This window comes from Anopheles maculipalpis, chromosome 2RL (assembly GCF_943734695.1).
Source record: "Anopheles maculipalpis chromosome 2RL, idAnoMacuDA_375_x, whole genome shotgun sequence".
NCBI lineage: Eukaryota > Metazoa > Arthropoda > Insecta > Diptera > Culicidae > Anopheles > Anopheles maculipalpis.
The window spans coordinates 90802455-90821329 of NC_064871.1; the positions used below are offsets into that span (position 1 = coordinate 90802455).

The following is an 18875-nucleotide window of genomic DNA, read 5'->3' on the forward strand; positions in this document are numbered from 1 at the left end:
CGGTTGTAAGTAGCGGGTGTCACACTGGTGCAGCAAACAGGATTATGGGCCGGATTATGGCACGTTGTTTTCGCAACATCGCGTATTATCGCGTGTGCAGGTTCGAATCATCATCATCGTCATCATCAGCGACATTATTGGCATCAGACATCAATCGTGCGGGAAATTTGATCTCGGATTTGGTCGTATTAACTTATCAGATCTTTTTTTTAAACATTGTAATGCAGTGAGTAGTTACAACCTCTTTAATCAGCTGTCAATTGGAATTTCAACCCCTTTTGAGACTGTCAGTTATTATGAAGGAGATTATTGGTTTCATTTATGTCAGTTTGCTCGAAAAATATTTGTTCTTCTTCGGCTTTGGCGATATAAAATCCATAGGTTTTTTCTTGCCATTGCTGGATAGTCAGTTCGGTGTACGGTTAAGCGGTAGTAGTAGGATTCGATTACCGTTCCTGATGTTTGAAAACTGGCATCGTTAAAGCATCGGATATCCGCGCCAAACTACATTCGGCTACATAGCGTCGCCGGTCTTCAAATGGCAGGACCGGCTTTCAATTCCCATTCGGACCGTCAACCCGTAGTGAGGACTGACTGACGTGGCAGTAAGCCATCTGATGGCTGGCCGGCCTAGAAGAAGGCAGTTAAAAATAAAGTTATACAAAGCAGACTTTATATTCTGCGTACGAGGTAATGGTCCAGACAAAATTTGATATCCGATCGTGCCAATTAAAAACCATTGCCTCTACCTAAGCACCCAATCCCATTAGGTAGAAAATTGAAATAAAAACTACCTTTAAATAAACATGCGTTTGAAAGAGCAAACTGCAATAAATTCAAGCTAAAAGGATTATCAAAACTAAAAAAAGGCGAAAATATTGTAAGTATCCTTTCGAACTGTCCAGTAGCCAATTTATTCTACGCATGAAACGATTCCCATTTGTTACTGTTCGTTTTACCGCATGACTGCCATGCGTAGGTCAACGGGAACAATGGTTTCGGCCGGGATTCGATCAGACATTTTTATTTGCTTTCAGACATATTTCCCGACTGCGGTTAGACGAGTTGGCTGATTGGTTTTGGGGGCTATGCGGACTAGAAAAATACGTTTTTTAAACCCCTCATCCATTTTCCATCCAACCTGCAAGCTGTAGGCAAAAAAAAACTGGCAAACACAAAACCCGATTCAGTGATACGCAAAACAAAAACAAAACCTTAAATTTATTAGAGCAAAGAGCACAACATTTTTGCATCAGCCACAGCAATAGTAACAAAAGAAACGAAACAAAAGGGACCGATCGGACTGATGGGTACGGGAAAAGCAGGGGAAAATGTCACCGTGGGTAGAGATTTGAGTTTGGGAGCAAGTAGGTGGATTGGAAACGATATTGATCGGTGGGTTTTATTGAGCTGGAATTAACTTTTGCCTCTCACGCCTCGTCACGGTCACGAAGTCCGTAAGCTAGCCACGTTGGTTAGTGGTTTATGTGTTGCTGTTGTTTTTATAAACTCCATATGCAAATGGATGAACATATTTTTCTATTCAACTTCGGTCACCAATTTCCTATTCCGGGAAACAGACGGTCGGAGAAAGCGTCTCCCGGAGGACATGTTCGGCGCTTGGATTAAGGGAAGCGCAATGCAAAATAGAAACTGATGATGGTAAATCCATTTTGTATTGGTTCGTTCACTGTCCCAATCGATGGAGCAGTGGAATTGGTTTAACCCACCGGGAAGTGGAAAACATTTGCAACTGTCACGTGCACAGCCTTTTCATTTGCGGTTGGTGGACAAAGTAAGTACCGACGTCGACGTTAATTTTTGCAAAACACACTTTTTCTGGCAGAATGAAAAATGAAAATAATCTTCGTGAAGCTGTTCCGCTAACGGAAGTTGCCCGCACAAACCGATCACTTATCATTCGGTTAATGGTCGAGTTCGAGTAGCGTCGGTCGGCGACCTTCTTGCTGGTTTCTATGGTCGATTGAGTTGTAAGAAGTGCTGCGTTAGGCAAACCTGTACCTTTGACCTTTTCAGTTTCGATTCTTGGAACTCGCTGGTGCTCAACAAGTAGCAACGTCAGAATATGCGGTGAAGCAAATTTTTTAGAAACGGTGGGAAGAAGACAACATCATCATAATCATCAACCCAAGATGCGTTGACGTTTATGGTTGCAGCTCTTGTGGAGGTTTGTTTTTTGGCGATAAACGTCCGTGACCTGCACTCCTACAAAGCTTAAATTTTAATCCTCAGCTTAGTTCATTTTTCGGTCACACCTCGGGATATCCTTGATGTTTTAAGGGTCGAGTCGGAAGAATCTCAAGCTTGTTGCAGCTTGACGGCTAGAATGGTTTGAAGAAAAGTGACTTACAATGGTTTTAAAATTCGCTTTGCACAAGCAACAGCACTGGTGGGTTCGTTCTTCATTTAAATTTTACGCTTCACGTCGCTAATGCTGACGAAGTTGCGTTAACCATGGCTGATCTTCACAGTGGAGGACAAAAACCGCCAGCTGCTTTCACCACTAATAACACGGAAAGGAGAATAGAGCGAGTGTTTCTACTTGTTGGCTACTGTGACTTCTTGGAACTAAAATCCAAAAACTGCAAAAACAGGAGGAACAAAAAATAAATGCCGCAAACAACTGCTAACAACAAACAGGAAGTCTTTTTCCACCGAAAGAATATCAAGAGGCTCTTTTGAAGGGAACCAACGAATTAAAAAAAAAGGATAAAACAACCCTCCCAGATTCTCCACCAGATCAACTCACCTTTGCGTTTTTGATGTTTACTTTTTGTCCTTTTGAGGATTTGCGTTCTTTTCGCTTATGTTATCTTGCGAAAGTTTCTGTTCCATTTTTTCGCAAACTCCGACCAAAAAAAAAAGGGACAGCGACACCGGCCAAAGATTCGCAGCAGGACTTTTGCGTTCTCCGAGTTTTCCCATTTGTCCACCGTTTCGTTGCGCTCGGTTCCGGGTTTTACAGTATCATTTAATTAATATTCCGTTGCCAAGCTACACCTCGACCCCGAAAAAGAAGAAACAAAAATTCGTTCTTCTCCTCAAGAAAGCGAAGATCCTCGACGAGACCGCGAAAAAGAATTATCACATAAAAGAAAACTCTCCAAGAAAACTTTGTTGGCGTGAAGTTTGGGGCTGTTTTTTGTTTTGGGTTCGGTCGCTTTACATTTCGAGGATGGTACCAACCGTTGTTTTCTGTCCCTTCGAGTCGTAAGTGCTGCATTCCGGCATGAAAATTGCGTGAGAAAAAAAATCAACGAGCCTTACAGAAAAATGTTATGAAGTAGAGGAAGAACAGGAGACGAAACGAGACGAGTTAGGTACGAGCTGGGCAAAAGTCACGGTGGTAAGAATTCATTAGACTCGACACGTCCGTTTCCTACAAACACGGGCAGTGTGCGCGCTACGGTTGCGCCCAGAACACGCAGGATAGAAGTGTAATTACTTAGGCCCTCTTCCGAAAGTGTGTCTCGAAGGGTCTAGCGATGTGGATGATGGCACTGTGCAAGGGGATACTAATGTCGAAGCATAGCTGATGATGACGATGTGGATGGACGATGATTTTATGAAGAGACAGAGTTGAGTAGTGTCTAGTTTCACCCTTTATCCTGCAGATGAGTCCAGTTGACCTTTTGAGCACCCGGATTCGGTTTTTAATGGCGCTGGAAACAAATTTCTTACACCTTATGTAATCGCGGATGAAATGCCATGGCTTAGAATCAATGTAGCTTCGAAAAACTTGTGGTAAAGTTAAGGATGAAATCTTCATTATTTGCTCACAAAAATGAAAACACGTTTCTGGGCAATTGATAATATTTCTGCAACCACGATTATTAATAATAAATAAGGAGTTTTTCCAGAAGCAATCAACTTATTGACAATTTATCAAAAACTTGTCGTCCATTCGCCCACTTTTGGGGCAGGAAAACCCTAAAAAGGAAGTTATTCAATCCCGAAATTCTGTCGAGCCTTCATACGCCAAAGGGACTTGCGTGGGTGCCATATACAACAGAAGCGTGTGCGATTCTCGATCCAGCCGAGCATACGATGAAGCGATGGACCAGTTTAACAGCTTCAGGGAAAATGGATCCCTCACAACTAAACAGGGCAACGCAAACTTTGGCGAAAGTAAGCTCCTACACGAGAGTCAACAAAAAGCCCGATCCACACTGCATACCATTACAGTCCTTGTCCTGTGTGGTTCGGGCAACTCAAAACTGATCCCAAAAAGCCCAGCTTTCTTTTTCGATGCATTGAAAGGAACAAGAACCAATTGGTAAGGATTTTTCTATGCTACATATCTGCCCGAAATTCTAAAAGATGTGAAATTCTTCGCACGTTTTTGGAGCGCTCATGTGCGTGTGTGTGTGTTTGTGTGTGTGTGTGTGTGTGTGTGTGTGTGGAAAGCCTACGGGGAAAGTTGTCTTACAGAAGCGAAAACAACTCCAACTGGGGTAAGTTAAAGCTTTCTGTTGATGAAAGTTTTGTACGGGTGCGATAAAAGAAATGAAATATCGACAAGCTTAGGTAAAAGTATCGTAGCGATTGAGCAAATCGATCGATCAACCGAGCACGGTTTGGAAGGAAATGTAAAGGCGATAGGACAAACTATTGCAATTCAAACATTGGTTACAAGTGGCCTATCGGCTTGAAGCAGGGAAACTCGGAAGCCTGAAAGTGAAAGAAGGCAAAGGAAAGTCATTGAGCTGTGGGAATTGTGCAAACAACTTCAAACAGAACTAATCAAGACAGTTTACAAATGTAAACGTTACGTTTGTATTTCTGCCTGCCGCTGAGACGTTCCAGAGTTCGGGGTTTTTTGCGTTTCTATACTCCCTGGTTTACGTTTGTCTTGTGCTGATAAAAGATGAAACGAAAGAAAAATTGACTTTCTTTGCTAGTGCACGTGCAATAGTTTTGAAGAATCAAAAAAGAAGCTGAAACAGTACTCGAAATTTAATAAGAAAAAGAAACGAAGCGTATCGATTCGATATCAGATCTAATGGAACGATGTAAAGCAGTGCAGCCAAGGCCGTGAAAGGGATGGATACCCGGTTTTGTTCGTACCTTGTTCCTTGGAAGATCTTCAATTCCAATCGTGCGTCCTTTTTGTAAACAGGACAGTTGTGAGCAGGCAGACGCAGAGAGAACAAAAAAGAAAAAGCCAACGCCATCTGAATTTCGCAACCTCATTTCCACCTCGATCTCAATCAACAATACAGAACCCGGACAAATCGATTGCGATGCCGGTTTTTCCGATTCTTCGTTCTGTACGCCCGATACGTTGCCTCAAATAGACAATAGATGACAAATGATGAGGATGAAACGGTTCTCGCTCACGCTGTCCATTGTTGTCCAGGGGCTGTTCAGTTTTCCACGCTCCATTTCCAGTAATTCGAGTGAGGGAATAAAAAGCTTCGCTTCACAGCAACGAGCCGAGCGGGCAAGAAACGTTTTCATTGATACCATCGTGGAACAGATTTTTCCCCCATTAAGGGGTTGTAAGTATGGGAAACTGTATCCATCGGGCATCAGTCTGTTCGTTATCTGTTTTGGTGCTATGGTATTTCTTTTAGATTATTTCTCTACGGTACGTTCGTCAGCATGTGTCTTTCTACATCGGTGAAACGATTTGGTGTTGGGTCAGAAAATTGAAGCGCAAAGTAGTGACCGAATGGTGCCAGAAAATAGTTTTATCGTCACATCTACGAAAGCGGTCAATTTGTATCACATTTGCAGATATTGCTGGGTAGTTTGATAGCTGGCAATAAAATGAAGAAAAACGTAGAAATTTTTGTTATTAGAGCATTGAATGCTCTTTGTTTGAAATAAAAATTTAGATAATGTTAATTAATAAATTTAGCTATTATTGTTTGTTCAAGAGGTAAAATGCAATAATTTAAAAGCTAAAAAATAGTTGAACATTATGTCAGTTGAGTGCGCATCGAGAACGCTCGTAAACAACACGAATTATGCTTCAACCGGTGAGAGCCACCAGGCGCCTCCACCGAAATCATGAATAAATCAGCTGTATTTGCTGGGACATGATTGGAGCAAATTGTTCGCCCCGATGTAGGGCATGAGGGCAAAAAAGTGTGACTTAATCTCTGCTTTAATTACTCTGCCACTTATCCTTAGCTATCCGGATGGGATGCGTTGATTGTGCGGTCCGTCCCGTTTTCGTACGAGAATTTTCACCCGGCGCGGGTAATTATCGTCTGTCGCTTTTGTGTTGCGTCTCCTCCCGGCTGTGATGGAGGGGGGGGAAGTACTTTCTCCCTCTTTTCTTGCTTGAAATCGTTCACAAAGCTTGGTGATAAATCATCACTTAAACGAACACCTACAGGGTACCGTTTAGGCCATAAAGAAGCAAAGGATCGCTTCCGTTTCCTGTTTCTATTGTTTGGCAATTTAAAAGCAAAACGAAGACGAATATTTGAACCTGAAGAACGAAAAATCAATAGACGTAAAAACAAAGGTTTTGGAACGACATTTCATTGCTTAAAGCCTGCAGGAAAGAGAAAGAGACACAAAAATACAGCCTGGAAATTAGAGCAACGCGCTTCTTAAGTTCCCGTACCGTTACAAGCTTTCACCCTCAAAGCTTTCCCTGGACGTTGTTTCTGCTTAAAAATTGGCCACATTAAGCATAATTTATAAGCGTCTATTTACGCAGTTTGACGCGGCTCGTGGAAACTTTCCCTGCGCCGTGTCTAACGGGCTTCCTGTAGGCATGTAATCCGATAAGAGTGCCCTGAGGAAGATTTTCTGTTCTTTTCTTTGCTGTTGTGTCCTATGCTGTGATTCCCTGAAGCGTGATTTAAGCGTAGCATTCGGGAACAGCTACCAAAAATCGGTGTACGTATGAAGCGACGGAAAAGGACCATTGAAGCACTGAGTTGTACGGGGGCCACGCGCAGTGAAAAAACCTTTGTTAACAATTCTTTTCTTGAGGAAATGTTAGTTTTGTTAGCCTTTTGTAAGTGCTCCTTATAAGCAGCGCGTCTTTTCAGGCAAATTTTCGCCCCACAATAAGCTGCCATGACGGCGGGGCGAGTTTTTACAATCTAACCCGCGGTTATCATATTTCTTACACACCAAGAGCTTTTCTGCCTGTCTTCATCCAGATCCAGGTCGTTTGCTACCCGTGCTCTTAAGGATTACAGCAATTTTAAGCACTCCCTTCCCGGCGAAACGTCTCAGACTGCCAACGCCCTGTCGTTTCGTTCCAGATTTAAAAGTCAGCAGCGGCAATCCATCGTGTGCCGCTGTTGGTGAAGCGAGGTTATTTTCTGATTTGGGTGGACCCCACTTTTTTCTTGCTTATTCGCTGCTTTATGGTTGAGTTTCATGTTCCCGCTGGATGGAACCCCTTGCGGCCCCAGATTGGATATTTGGAGCTGAAATATTAAAGGTAAACGTGTTTGAACGGGGTGCCCGTAACGGTTGGCTTGCAGCGCGAACCTACGCACGGTGAAAAGTTGAAAGCAAATCTGGAGCAACTGTCGAGTCGGTAAAACCCCAAAAATTATGAACTTGGTTACGATGGAGGGGGGACTTTTATTTTTCATACTCCTTTTCTTCTTGCGCTTTTTATTTTCGCTACGTATCAAGTTTCCAACCAACTAAACGGGCTTAATCTTCAGGTTATGCCTTCTGGAGGACTTCATTCACTGGGCGAGTTCGGCTGGGCTAGACTTGAAACCTGCCAAATCAAGTCGGTTATACCGTCAACGAGATGCTGTAAACCTCGGATAATGTTGGAAAAGGGAGAAAGAAAGGAGAGCAAAAGCACACCAGAAAATGCCAGCAGCACGAGAGCAATGGTATTAGCAGCATCCTCAACAGCACAGGATGTTACGGCAATATTACCAATTTAGAGACAATAAAACCTTATTAATCTTGTTATTTATTCATAAACACTCAATTCTTTCTTGGATTATGTGGGCAGCGCAACAAGAAGTACAGAAAGAAGAAGTGCTCCTCCAGAGGAGCACGCCGGGCGTTAACACCGACAATCTCTTCGGTCCGTCATTGCCTTTGCCGGGTTATTTCCCAGCCCTTGGCATACATAGACTTGTATTATTTCGCTCGCTTCCCGGAAGTACCCCGGAAGATTATGAAGCGATGCGGGGGCATAACAGCACCAGCACTGATCGCAATATAAAGAGGAGTAGCTTTAGGACCAAAGTTCAAGATTAAAACCATTCCGAGAGTAAGTGGTTGAGCTGCAAATTTCTAGCCCCACCCACGCTTTCCTAACAATGGACCGGGACCTTTCTTTGCACAGGTTGGGTAGAATTTCCAGGCCCCACAAGCAGTGAAGCTGTTGGCCTTAAAAAAGGGCATTAGCTTTGTGCGTTAAAAGAGAGGTTATTCTGTGTACATGTAGGAAAGGGATTTAAGTCGATTTGAGCGAAAGGGGTTTATTCTTTCGGAGCGATGGACGACGTCATACTTTTGATGAGCTAAGCCAAAGGCTACGAGCTCAGTCGAGTGTTTTGCAAATGTTCTGGTGAAAAGAATAAGGCTTTATGAGTATGGAAATGCATCAGAATGGGTTTCTTGCAAAATTTATTTTAGTTTTAAATTTTATAGCAAGTATCATAGCATCACTGCTAAAGCCACTTTTTACTTATCAGCTAATTGCTATGAGCATTGATGAGCTTACCGGCCACGATTCACGTCACGCCGGCCATCGATTGGCTTACTGGACTCTCCAATCAACTTAGTTAGATAGTCAACCCTCACTACGGGGGGACGAACCGGAAGGGATTTGAATCCTGGTCCTGCCGTTTCAAGACCGACGCGAAAGTCACCTACACCTCCGAGCCGCTCTTTAGCTTGCCTGATCAAAAGCTGAACATCGCCAAGTATTAAGTAAAACAAGATAATGTTAAAAGGGTAGGAAAATGCAATTAATAACTTTAAGTTCTTAAAGATCAAAATGATATAATTTTTAATTAAAAGACCTACTTTCCTATACACTACCTTCTGTTATACGAGTACGTTTACCGGCTGAACACTCCGTACTGAGCATTCCATCCTACTATTATCGTACCAAATGTATATTTCCATCAGTGCAAAGTAATATCATCCTTCCCGTCTTTTCCGTTCCCTGCTTCAATCACCTCGAAGCGAAAAAAGGAAAAGCTTTCATTAAATACGACTCATCATACCAGTGCATGACGTTTGCAGCTTTCGGTTGCGTTTTCGGTTATGATCTGAACTTGAATGTCATCGGTCGGTAATGAAAAATTCCACGAATTGTAATGCGTTTATTGAGTTCGCTTTTTTTTTCGTTTAATTGTAGTTTTTTGCTGCTCTCTCTAAATGCTTTAATAAAATGCATAATCGCACCAGCACTAACGAATATCTGTGTGTATTTAAAATATCCTTCACACAGGTTAACACGCCCATCACCCCCGCAATCGGTTTGCTGCCCACGGATGTAACGATTAATTTCATCAGCCCAACACCACAAAAAGAGCAACGTGAAACAAGGTTTGCGGTGTGGACAACGAGCCGTTTCTAGCAGCAATACAATGTGTATTCCGCATTCTGCAACAAAGTAAACCTTCCATACGATACACCGATGACAGCCGTTGACCATTTAAAAGATAATAAAGCTTAACGTACAAAACGATTATTTCTGAGGCCACTGCCGACGGGGAATGAACCAAAAAAAAAAAAAACTGCAGCGAGCAAAGTGATGCTTAAGAGCCCTCTCCGTGGATGGCGAATAAAAAAAAACACAGAAGCAGCAGTAATATTAACCTCACCCACAATACATCTTCACAGTCCGACATGGCTGAGAGCATGGAAAAATGTGGGGAAAATTGTGCAAAAAATTGTCACCGACGCTGTCGTAAATTAAATTTTATGCACCATACGGAACAATCATCGGATGGCAGTGCCCTTGAGCGCGTTACTGTCAAAACAGGAACCGCGAGGGAAGCGGTTTCGGCGGGTGCCCTGGGTAGAAGAGAGAAAATCCTTCCAGCGCTTAGTGTGTCTCTGGAGCTGTCAGTGGTGATTTTATTTTATTTCCCTAATGTTTTATGGTAGGAATGTTTTGCCTCTCTCTTGCTTCTTCCTCCAATGGTGCTTGTTGTTGTGTGTCCCTGCACCACAACATTCCGATTTCCGTTCGTCGACTTGGTTGGACAGAATCGTAATTTACGCGATTGCTCAATGCTTTTCGTTTCGTTTAAGTTCGTTTAAGCCGTCAGTTGTGCCCTCTGTGTGTATGTATTGCGGGAGAGTTTATTTTTTGTTTGGTCCTGTAACATTTCTATTTAATTTTCCAACTGAAAAGACAGAAGCTAGAATAAGAGTGGCGAGAGTGAAAATTTCCCAATTTTCGGTAGTGCGAAGAGGTGAAAAGTGTGTAACGAATTTTCCACTTATTCCAGCAGATTAAAGAGGGATCGAATGGTGTTACATGGTTGGGATTTCCCCTGCTTAAAAGCTTGCCAAAAGAAATCGAACTAAAAGCTTACACTGTGCAGTGAACCTACACCAAGCGAGTGCGATGATTTTCACCGTGCTTCACTATTTCTCCCGTTTGAAGTGGTTGTAAGTGAGTGAGCGTTTGCGTACGTTACGCGAGTGTTGCGACTATGTTTCGGTGAGCCTCGGTTTCCCGTTTCGAGCAAAGTGTTGTGCTGTGGTGTCGAAAAAAAAGAAGAGAAAAATATAGTGCTCCAACCGAATTTCCCACAGGAAGCCAGGAGGACCCTAGAGTGGCCGCGCATTTTTTTTTTGTACCGTTTCTTGTTCGTGACCACCCTAAAAAAGCCCGGTTCCGGGATGCCATGAATCGATGGGCGAGAAAATGGGAAAAGTTCTAGCGGCCATCCCGGCGCTCAACGGCAGCATATCGACGATAAATTTCAGCATTAAGCTGCTCATCTACTGTCTGATGGTGCTGAATGTGAAAACTTTCGGCCTGAAGTGCGTCTGCAATCCGGACGAGTGCGACGTCATACGGCCGGAGGACTGCCCGGGCAAGGGCTACATCGTGTGGGATCCGTGCAAGTGAGTATAGAGTTTCTTCTTCTTTTTTCTTTTTTATTTGTCGCCCACAATGCGAGAACCGAAAAGGGTCCTCTCATCGTCTTTTCGGGCGCTTCACAAACGCCCATTCGCAACAACGCCCTCTCAATTTTTGCTGAAGCCTTGCGTTAACCGGAAGTCGTGTGCCGTGCGTGCGTCCCGAAAAGGGTCGGACTCGATACGTTTGATGGGTTCATCATTGGATAATCAAAGGCTGAGGGGATGGAAATGATAAGAATGCGAGCACGGGGTAAATTTGATCCTTTTTTTCGCTCTCTCGCATGAAATGATTACAGTGTACCGGGCTTCATTGCCTTTGTCAGCCAATTGCTTGGGTGACTGTTAAATTGGGACAATGTTTTTTTTTTGTTTCGCCTTTCTTATTTCGTTCCTGCGTATTCGTGTGTGGGTTTTAGTTATGTAAGTTTTTCACACCACCCCAACGCCACAAGGAAACTGTCAAAAAGGCATCCCCATACCATTAACATGAGATTTAGATTAGTTCCATGAAGTGCTTTATACTCATCCATTTGAACTTTATCGCTTGTTCAGTTCTTTTTTCCTTCCCCCGGGGGCTCCGGGTTGCTCAACTCTCCCCGGAACTGGCTGCTCAACTTCAACAGGCAAGCTTCCGGTGGCCAGTTGACCGGTGGCTTTTTTTTTTGGGGGGGTATTTTACTCTGATCGCTCTAAGTAGGGACCACATCCGGCTGTTAAATGGGTACTTTAAAGCATCAATTTATGATGGGTGAAGGCAGCTACTGCCTTTAAAAATGAATGGTGCAACAAGTTTTGCGTTGAAACCGGGTGTTTGGTCTAGCAAATTGTTGGTACGCAAAAGGATGGGATTCTAAATGGTGCAAAATGGTTGTGCATAAAATTATTCCCAGCACGTACAACTCGAGAGGATTATGATAAGATAAGATACGTTCAAAGTTATCCCTTTTTGTTTTTGGGAACATGTGTCTGAAGGTCGTCTAGGTGGTGAATAGTTTAAATTACGTTGGTCATTGCTTCATTATTTATGATTATATTTCCCACCGAGAGGGATAGAGAGTGATCTTGTTGACTTTTTAAACTGTGTTGTTCGAGCTTCATTCACATATTAAGCTCAGATGACAACCTTTAACGTTGTACGCCCTTCAAACCCCTGGAATTGGGGAAGATCAGGAAAAACTTTTGCCCACCAAAATTAAAGTTTAGCCGCTGGCAGCTTTACACAGTCAAACCCGAGAGCACATGATGTGGGTGAAGCTCCATGCCCAACAACATCATAGAACTGCAAAACAAATAAGATCAGTAAAACTTAAAAAATTGTTGTATATTTATTTTTTCAAAGTTTTTATCTCCTCCATTTCAAACGCGGTTCAAAGAAATTTTCCCTGTCTTGCCGCCAAAAAGTCCTTGCAAAAGTTAGGCTTTGGAGAAACCGAAATTTACATACGAGAAATCTTTCCCATCTTCCTTAGCCCTGAGCTACTCGTTAGTGGTCACGATCCTGTGCCGTAGATTGTGGTGTGACGTACTGCTAAACATTTATCTATCGCTGCGGTAGATTGTTGTGCACAAGCAAAGCACGCACACGTTAGAAAGTTGGCCATTTCTGGGAAATCACAAACTCTCCTCACAGTAAGGGGAACGTATGCGGTGAAGGTGTCCAGTGCGTGTTTGGTGATAGAAACTGTGTTTTTTTTAATATTTTGGAGTTTTTTTTCTATTGTTTTAAATATATTGGCAGAAGAAAATGATTGATTCTTAGACTTTACATATTTTTTGTTCAATTTATTTTGTTCATTTTGATTCTTTATTTGGTAGTTTTACGAGCTACAAACTTGTGCATTAATTATAAAAATTATTTTATAATTTCGTAGCAACACGCATGCATTTCGTGCATTTCTAAATTCTGCAATCAAACTTGTGTAAGATTAAACTCAAAATAGTATGTGAATTGAGTTGATAATTGATTTACAAATATATAAATAAGCTTCAGGAAAAAATGTTAATTTCCACCAAGTAAAATCATCGCACAAGTTTATGTTGCAAGATTGTCTGAATTCAAAGCCTATACAATTCATTTGGAAAACCAGTAAATATCAAGCCATTTTGAGGTTGATGACATTTTAAATATTATTCAAAACATTCTTAATGTTCGCTTAAAACTAAAACACACAAGAAGGTAGGTGTAATTACTTTTTCTTGCGAATCTGCTCTAAATACATATACCATGCAAGTAAACACACAAATACACCGAGCCGCGCATTGGAATCAGTGCTAGGTCACAATCGTAACCGCCCGCAAGCTCTCATAAATGTCGTTTGCAATGGTGCTCCAGCCTTATGTATATTGACGTGAACTACACGCCATAAATTAGCCGCTTTATCGCTCTGTCCGCCCACCACCTTGCGCACTCCCGTGCGTGGAAAAACGAAGCGAATCGTAAAACCATGCTTTAGCTTCAAATTTATATCTTCCAAATAGTGCAATTAACACCACACACCCGTCACACTGTACGCCGCCCGAGCTCCAAGTGTTTCCTCCCCTTAACACGAAGAATTTCAATCCGCAGGTGGAAATGGTGGATTTTCCCTAACCCGTGCCAACTCAGATTTATCCTCCCATTCCCCATTCGCTGGTGCCTGCTGGTGGCTGAGTAGGGCGCGAAGCAAAAGGCTCACCTTGAACGTTAATTTATGGTCATTTCGTGCGAAGCGCCCATTTCGGAAATCAGTAAAATTCGTATCCCGTGTCGGAGTGGTCAGAGGAGCACGGGTGTCGGTGTTGACGGCGGACGAATATCACGCGACCATTTTCCGCTTTCCACTGGTTCAGAGGTGCAATTGGAATTTTCGTGTAGAAGGTACATTGTGCTCTAAAATATACTCTTGATCAATTTGGTCAACGGTCGTCTAACTGTACGCTTTGGAAGTGGATAATAGTGTTTAAGGAAATGAAACAAAAGAAGACTATTATAAAGAGAAAGCTCATTAAGCTTTTTCAGCCTTCTTCTTGGCTGTACAAACTATTACAGCCAAGAAGAACCACCGGTAACTCGTCTGATTCTCTTGTGCCTTCATACCAAATAAGCACTGTAAAAACTCTTGCAATCCACTGGCCAAAAACAAAAAATGTCTCCAAGGCATGATACATTGTGTTAATGTAACGTTTGGTCTTCATGAAAAAAAGGAAGCAACGAAAAAAAAAGGTGATTCACCCACGACGGTTCTCGTTTTGAATTCTCTTGACAGCAAATTCCCGGCAATCCGTGTGCTCGTATTTGCATGCTACAATCTGAGCAACCCGTACGCTGTAGTTTTGGCATGGGATCAGTTCGAAAGCCCTTTTTGTTCACCTGCAAACCAAACTAGTTTCGTTCCAGCTCGGACAAATGTGTTCTAGCTATCGCATTCGTTTTCGGTCGTTGGCTTAGTTTTATTTTTGCTGCTTGCAAATCCTTGCTCTTTTTGACACCTTGATCGAGACGCCCTTTTACGATCGTTCCAACAGTTTTGGAGGGGGGAGGGGAAAAAGGGTTTTTTTTGTGCTCCCTTTAAGACGGTTGATTGTGTCTTGTTTCCCAACTCCGGACCAAAGCACCCCACTTGATTTCACACTTGCACTCTTTCGGTGTTCGTTATGCTTGTTCATTTTTCACTCCACACCACACACCGTGTGATATTGGTCCCTGGTTTTCCCCTGAAGCTATTTTCCCACCATCCACTCGCACACCTCACAGCGCAGCGGGTGTCAATAATGTTTGGGCAGGGAAAGCCGGGCCCAGGATACCGGTAGCAAAAGGCAAATAAAAGGTACCGGGAATGGGGGAAAAAAATCACGACAAGCGATGAATATTCAACGGAACGAACGAAACACAAACCCATGGTCGGTGTTGCTGCCAAAGCTGCCCAGAAGCAATCCCAGGATGAACTATGAATTCTTAGTTTCTGTATGTACCATAGCGTTGGCCAGTAGGAGTGGGTGAACGAAAAAAAAAAAAAATGCCACCTTTCAAAGTTCGGCAACGTTTAGAGCGTACCGTACAAGCAAAAGGAGGTGCTGATTATTTGCTGATAACCCACCCGCCATTCTTTGCACTGGTGTGTGTGTGTGTGGTAAGGTAGAGAGAGACTGTGGGGGTGAAAGAAAAAGAAGTGTTAGTTGAAGCAGCGTGTGTTGGCAAGAACTTTGGTCTTTACTGCCACTGCCACTGAACTCGATTGACTTGACCAGTGGACGGCATTGTGCGGAGCAAGGATTATCGTCCCAAGAACTTTTGGATGTAAACTTTTTTGTCTGATTGCTGGGTGTGTGTGCATGGAGCGGTAGGTAGTTCTTATTTCCAGTATTCATATAGTACACTTGAATAAAGAGGAGCTGGGAGACAGTAATGGAAAGGTTGGGCACCGTAGGTATTCGTACGGAACATAATGGACAAGGGTAGGTTCAAAAAGTCCAGCAGGTTATGCTTGTTCGTAGGATTGAGATAGGACGAATCTTGCCTACAGCCTGGTAATTGTTAGCCATTTGTCTACCAGCTGCATTCGGTATAGTTGTCAAACTACTTGTTTAGGAAACGAACAAAGGAAGTGAAAGTGAAAGTACTAGAGTGTTGACTGATTTGAATATTAATCTTGTTTCAATTTTACTGAGGAGATCTTTTCAGAGAAACATGCTCATCTACAGCATAAAGGAACTTATATGAAGCTTTTAAAACCCGTTAAAGAAAACTTCTTACTTTAGTGGATTATAGTATACAACGGACTGAATGTAGGATCTAAAATTAAGAACCCCAAAATGTCCTCAAACACACCTGCCCTAATTTGGTCATCATTATTTATTGGTTGACTTCATCATCATGATAGCGATCGAAAGTCATTCCAGTAGAAGAAGCCAATTAGAAGATGGAGACGCCTGGTGATTATGGTGTGTGTGCAGTAATAGTTTTCCACTCATTTTCATTGCTTGATCGCTGTGGCCTCCGTTCGGAATTACCTTCTAACTACATTTTAACACACACACACACACATGTGTGTGTGGTTTGGGAAAGCACTTTTCCTGTCAAACCGAAAATCGATGCTCGTAAAAACCTGCCCCAAATGGCAAAAAGTCACGAACGCTGTGATTCCACACCGTAGGACGGCAGATGGTAGAAATGATTGCTATAGTTATTGTGTGTGTGTGTTTGTGAACTGGAACTTTTCACTCCCTATTTTGTAGTGAAAAATAATAGAAAAAACAATAGCTTGGTTTTGGAGTGATGGAAATTGTTAAATTTTATATCCCATGGAGCACACTCGACAATTCGACATTGCCACGATCGTTTTTTTTTTTGGTTTGGTGAATTATTGTTCAACCGTTATTTCCCGACTACCACAAAACTCCCCTGTTCATTGTTTTCCTTTTTCCCCCATGTCAACTAACACTGCTTTTCTTGTTTTTTTTTCACTTTCACTCTAACACAGGTGCTGCAAGGTGTGTGCCCGAACGCTCGGCGAAGCTTGCGGTGGTCCGGGTGGGTTTTCCGGGACGTGTGAACCACCACTTAGCTGCGTTTCCAAGCCACCGGTCGGTGGTTCCGGCGTGTGTATGGGTAAGTCGCATCAAACATCAAGCACCACAAGGTTTGAAGGTGGAGGGGTACCTATGGGAGGGTCGTAAAATCGGGTTTCGTCCCGGTTCGGAGTACCTTATAGGTGGTAGGAAGTGCGAATCGGGAAAGGGAATCAATTTGTCAACTGGTCAGGTCAGGAGGGTAACTTTATAAATTGATCCTCCTTGGTCACGATTATATGTCGGCCTCGGGTTGGGTACGCACATACCGCTAAAGCAGAGGAAGAAAAAAAAAGCATTGTACGCAGGATAACGATTAGTGATTACATCGATACAAAGTGGGTTTGATTCCAATTTACACTTCATAAATTATCGATTAACGGTTGTGGTTAAAATGTGTGCTTGTAGTATTTTAATTGAATGGTTACAAATGGCAATAAAAATGCATAATTGATGGACTTTGTGGCTTAGTGTAATAACTGTTGCCCTTTTTCGCCCGTCACACGGTTAGCGGTGTTGATCATTTCATAATTGTGCTTTATGTAATGATTTCCGAGTAAAAAACGAATTCTGTATGCGTGTGTCGTTTGTCAATTAGTGTAATTAAATGATGATGCGAAAAAGTATTTGTTACCGCAACTGCATAACTGCTATAATAATAATTATGGGATGTACAATAAGTATCATGCGAAGTTGGAATTTTTTCACGTAATTCATCGAACGCTGTGGTCAAAACATTTGATGAGGTTCGTAAGATTTTTTTTCGAAAGTCTGCACTATATTCAGGTGAAGAGCTGTTTTGAATTGTATACAACAATTCATTCTTTTACAGAAGAAGAGCATTCTTTATAGAGAAGACTTCTTCTTGTTGGCCTGCTCAGGCTTGAACACGTCGCGTAGACATGGCCAGGTCGCCAATCAGTTTCCTGGAAACTTGGTCTAGGGCTTCAGTCTTCCATCGACGGCTGTATGCGATCTCCGACTGGTTTGACTCCACTTGATCCAGCCAACGAGCTTGCTGTGCTCCTCTACGCAGCGTGCCGAAAGGGTCGCTGACGAGCGCTTCTCCTTCTCCTTCGCCACACGCTCTGCTCGCATACCCCGCCAAAGATAGTCCTTAGCACCCGCCGTTCGAAAATGGCGAGTGCATTGGGGTCCTCCGTCAGCATAGTCCAGGACTAGTACCCGGAGAGGAATACCGTACGTATCAAGGTGCGGTATATCGTACAAATCATGTGTTGTTGAAGTCTTCTGGATCGCAGGACTTGCCATGAACTCCGTAGTAGGCACGATTCCCCTGAATAATGCGCCTTCGTATTTCACTGCTAACGATCGTACCAAGGTAGCAGAACTCCTCTACCACCTCGAGATCGTCGTCGTCAACTGAAACTTTACTTTCGAGTCGGGCTCTATCACGGTCAAAGCCTCCGGCAAGCAGGTATTTTGTCTTTGTCGCATTGATCCTCTATCTAATTTTATTGGCTTCGCGTTTCAGTCGAGTGTACGCCTCGCACATCGCGGCAGTTGTCCGTCCGATGATGTCGATGTCGTCCACGAAGCCAAGGAATTGGAGAGATCGGGTGAAAATCGTGCCCCAAATATCGAAGCCCGCGCTTCACATGACACCCTCCAGAGCAATATTGATTTACAAACAGGAGAGTCCGACAACATGCTCGAAACACTCACCTTGCACTGCACCTCGTCAGGAGTAGACTAGGTAGGGTCTCTTTCTTAAGGTTTCCTGCCAGCAGGATGACTTTTCATGCTTTAAATCGTGAAAGTTGTACCATAAATTGTTCAAAAATCAACACCAAAATTCAATTTCAACATACACGCCACACGACACAGACGACAAAATGATCATGTGAAACCTGCCCAACAAACTCGTCACGATCTAACCGTGGAAAACATTGAAATGAGTCCGGTCACCATGTGAAACACATTTTACAACTAAACTTCACCAGCTAGAAAATGTGTGGGCAACAAACAAAAACTGAAGCAAACAAAAAATCCATAACGGTGTGTTTATGGAAAAGATTGAATGAGATGAAGCAAAAAAAAAAGGGAGGAAAAAAGCACGCAAAACAGACAAGCACAAACATAAGCGAGTAAATATTAGCTCTAGCCGCCGGGAAGCTTCCGGTGCACATGGCTACGGGAAGTTTGTCGTTTTGTCCGGACAGAACGATGGCGAGATGGTTCTTACTCGGTGGGTTGGCAGCTTTCCACAGTGCAGAGAGAGAGAGAGA

The 18875-nt window shown here is 43.0% G+C and overlaps 4 protein-coding genes across 5 annotated transcripts in view; 2 read left to right on the top strand and 2 right to left on the bottom strand.

Annotated features, from left to right (window-relative positions):
• The window catches only part of LOC126568629 (protein anon-73B1), a 793767-nt gene that overhangs the window by 231761 nt on the left and 543131 nt on the right, over positions 1–18875 (bottom strand). The gene's annotated exons all lie outside the window — the stretch shown is intronic.
• Positions 1–18875, top strand: part of LOC126568321 (phosphotriesterase-related protein) — a 293797-nt gene that overhangs the window by 68890 nt on the left and 206032 nt on the right. The gene's annotated exons all lie outside the window — the stretch shown is intronic.
• The window catches only part of LOC126568229 (homeobox protein SIX3), a 198274-nt gene continuing 180532 nt past the window's right edge, over positions 1134–18875 (bottom strand). Inside the window, exon 5 of the mRNA XM_050224675.1 lies at positions 1134–1145. The gene's annotated coding sequence lies outside the window, so the exon portion shown is untranslated. The remainder of the gene's footprint in view (positions 1146–18875) is intronic.
• The window catches only part of LOC126568472 (cysteine-rich motor neuron 1 protein), a 40672-nt gene continuing 32620 nt past the window's right edge, over positions 10824–18875 (top strand). The window contains exons 1-2 of the mRNA XM_050224957.1: positions 10824–11061; positions 16539–16666. Coding sequence (XP_050080914.1) covers positions 10847–11061; positions 16539–16666 — 343 coding nt within the window. The 5' untranslated portion in view covers positions 10824–10846. The remainder of the gene's footprint in view (positions 11062–16538; positions 16667–18875) is intronic.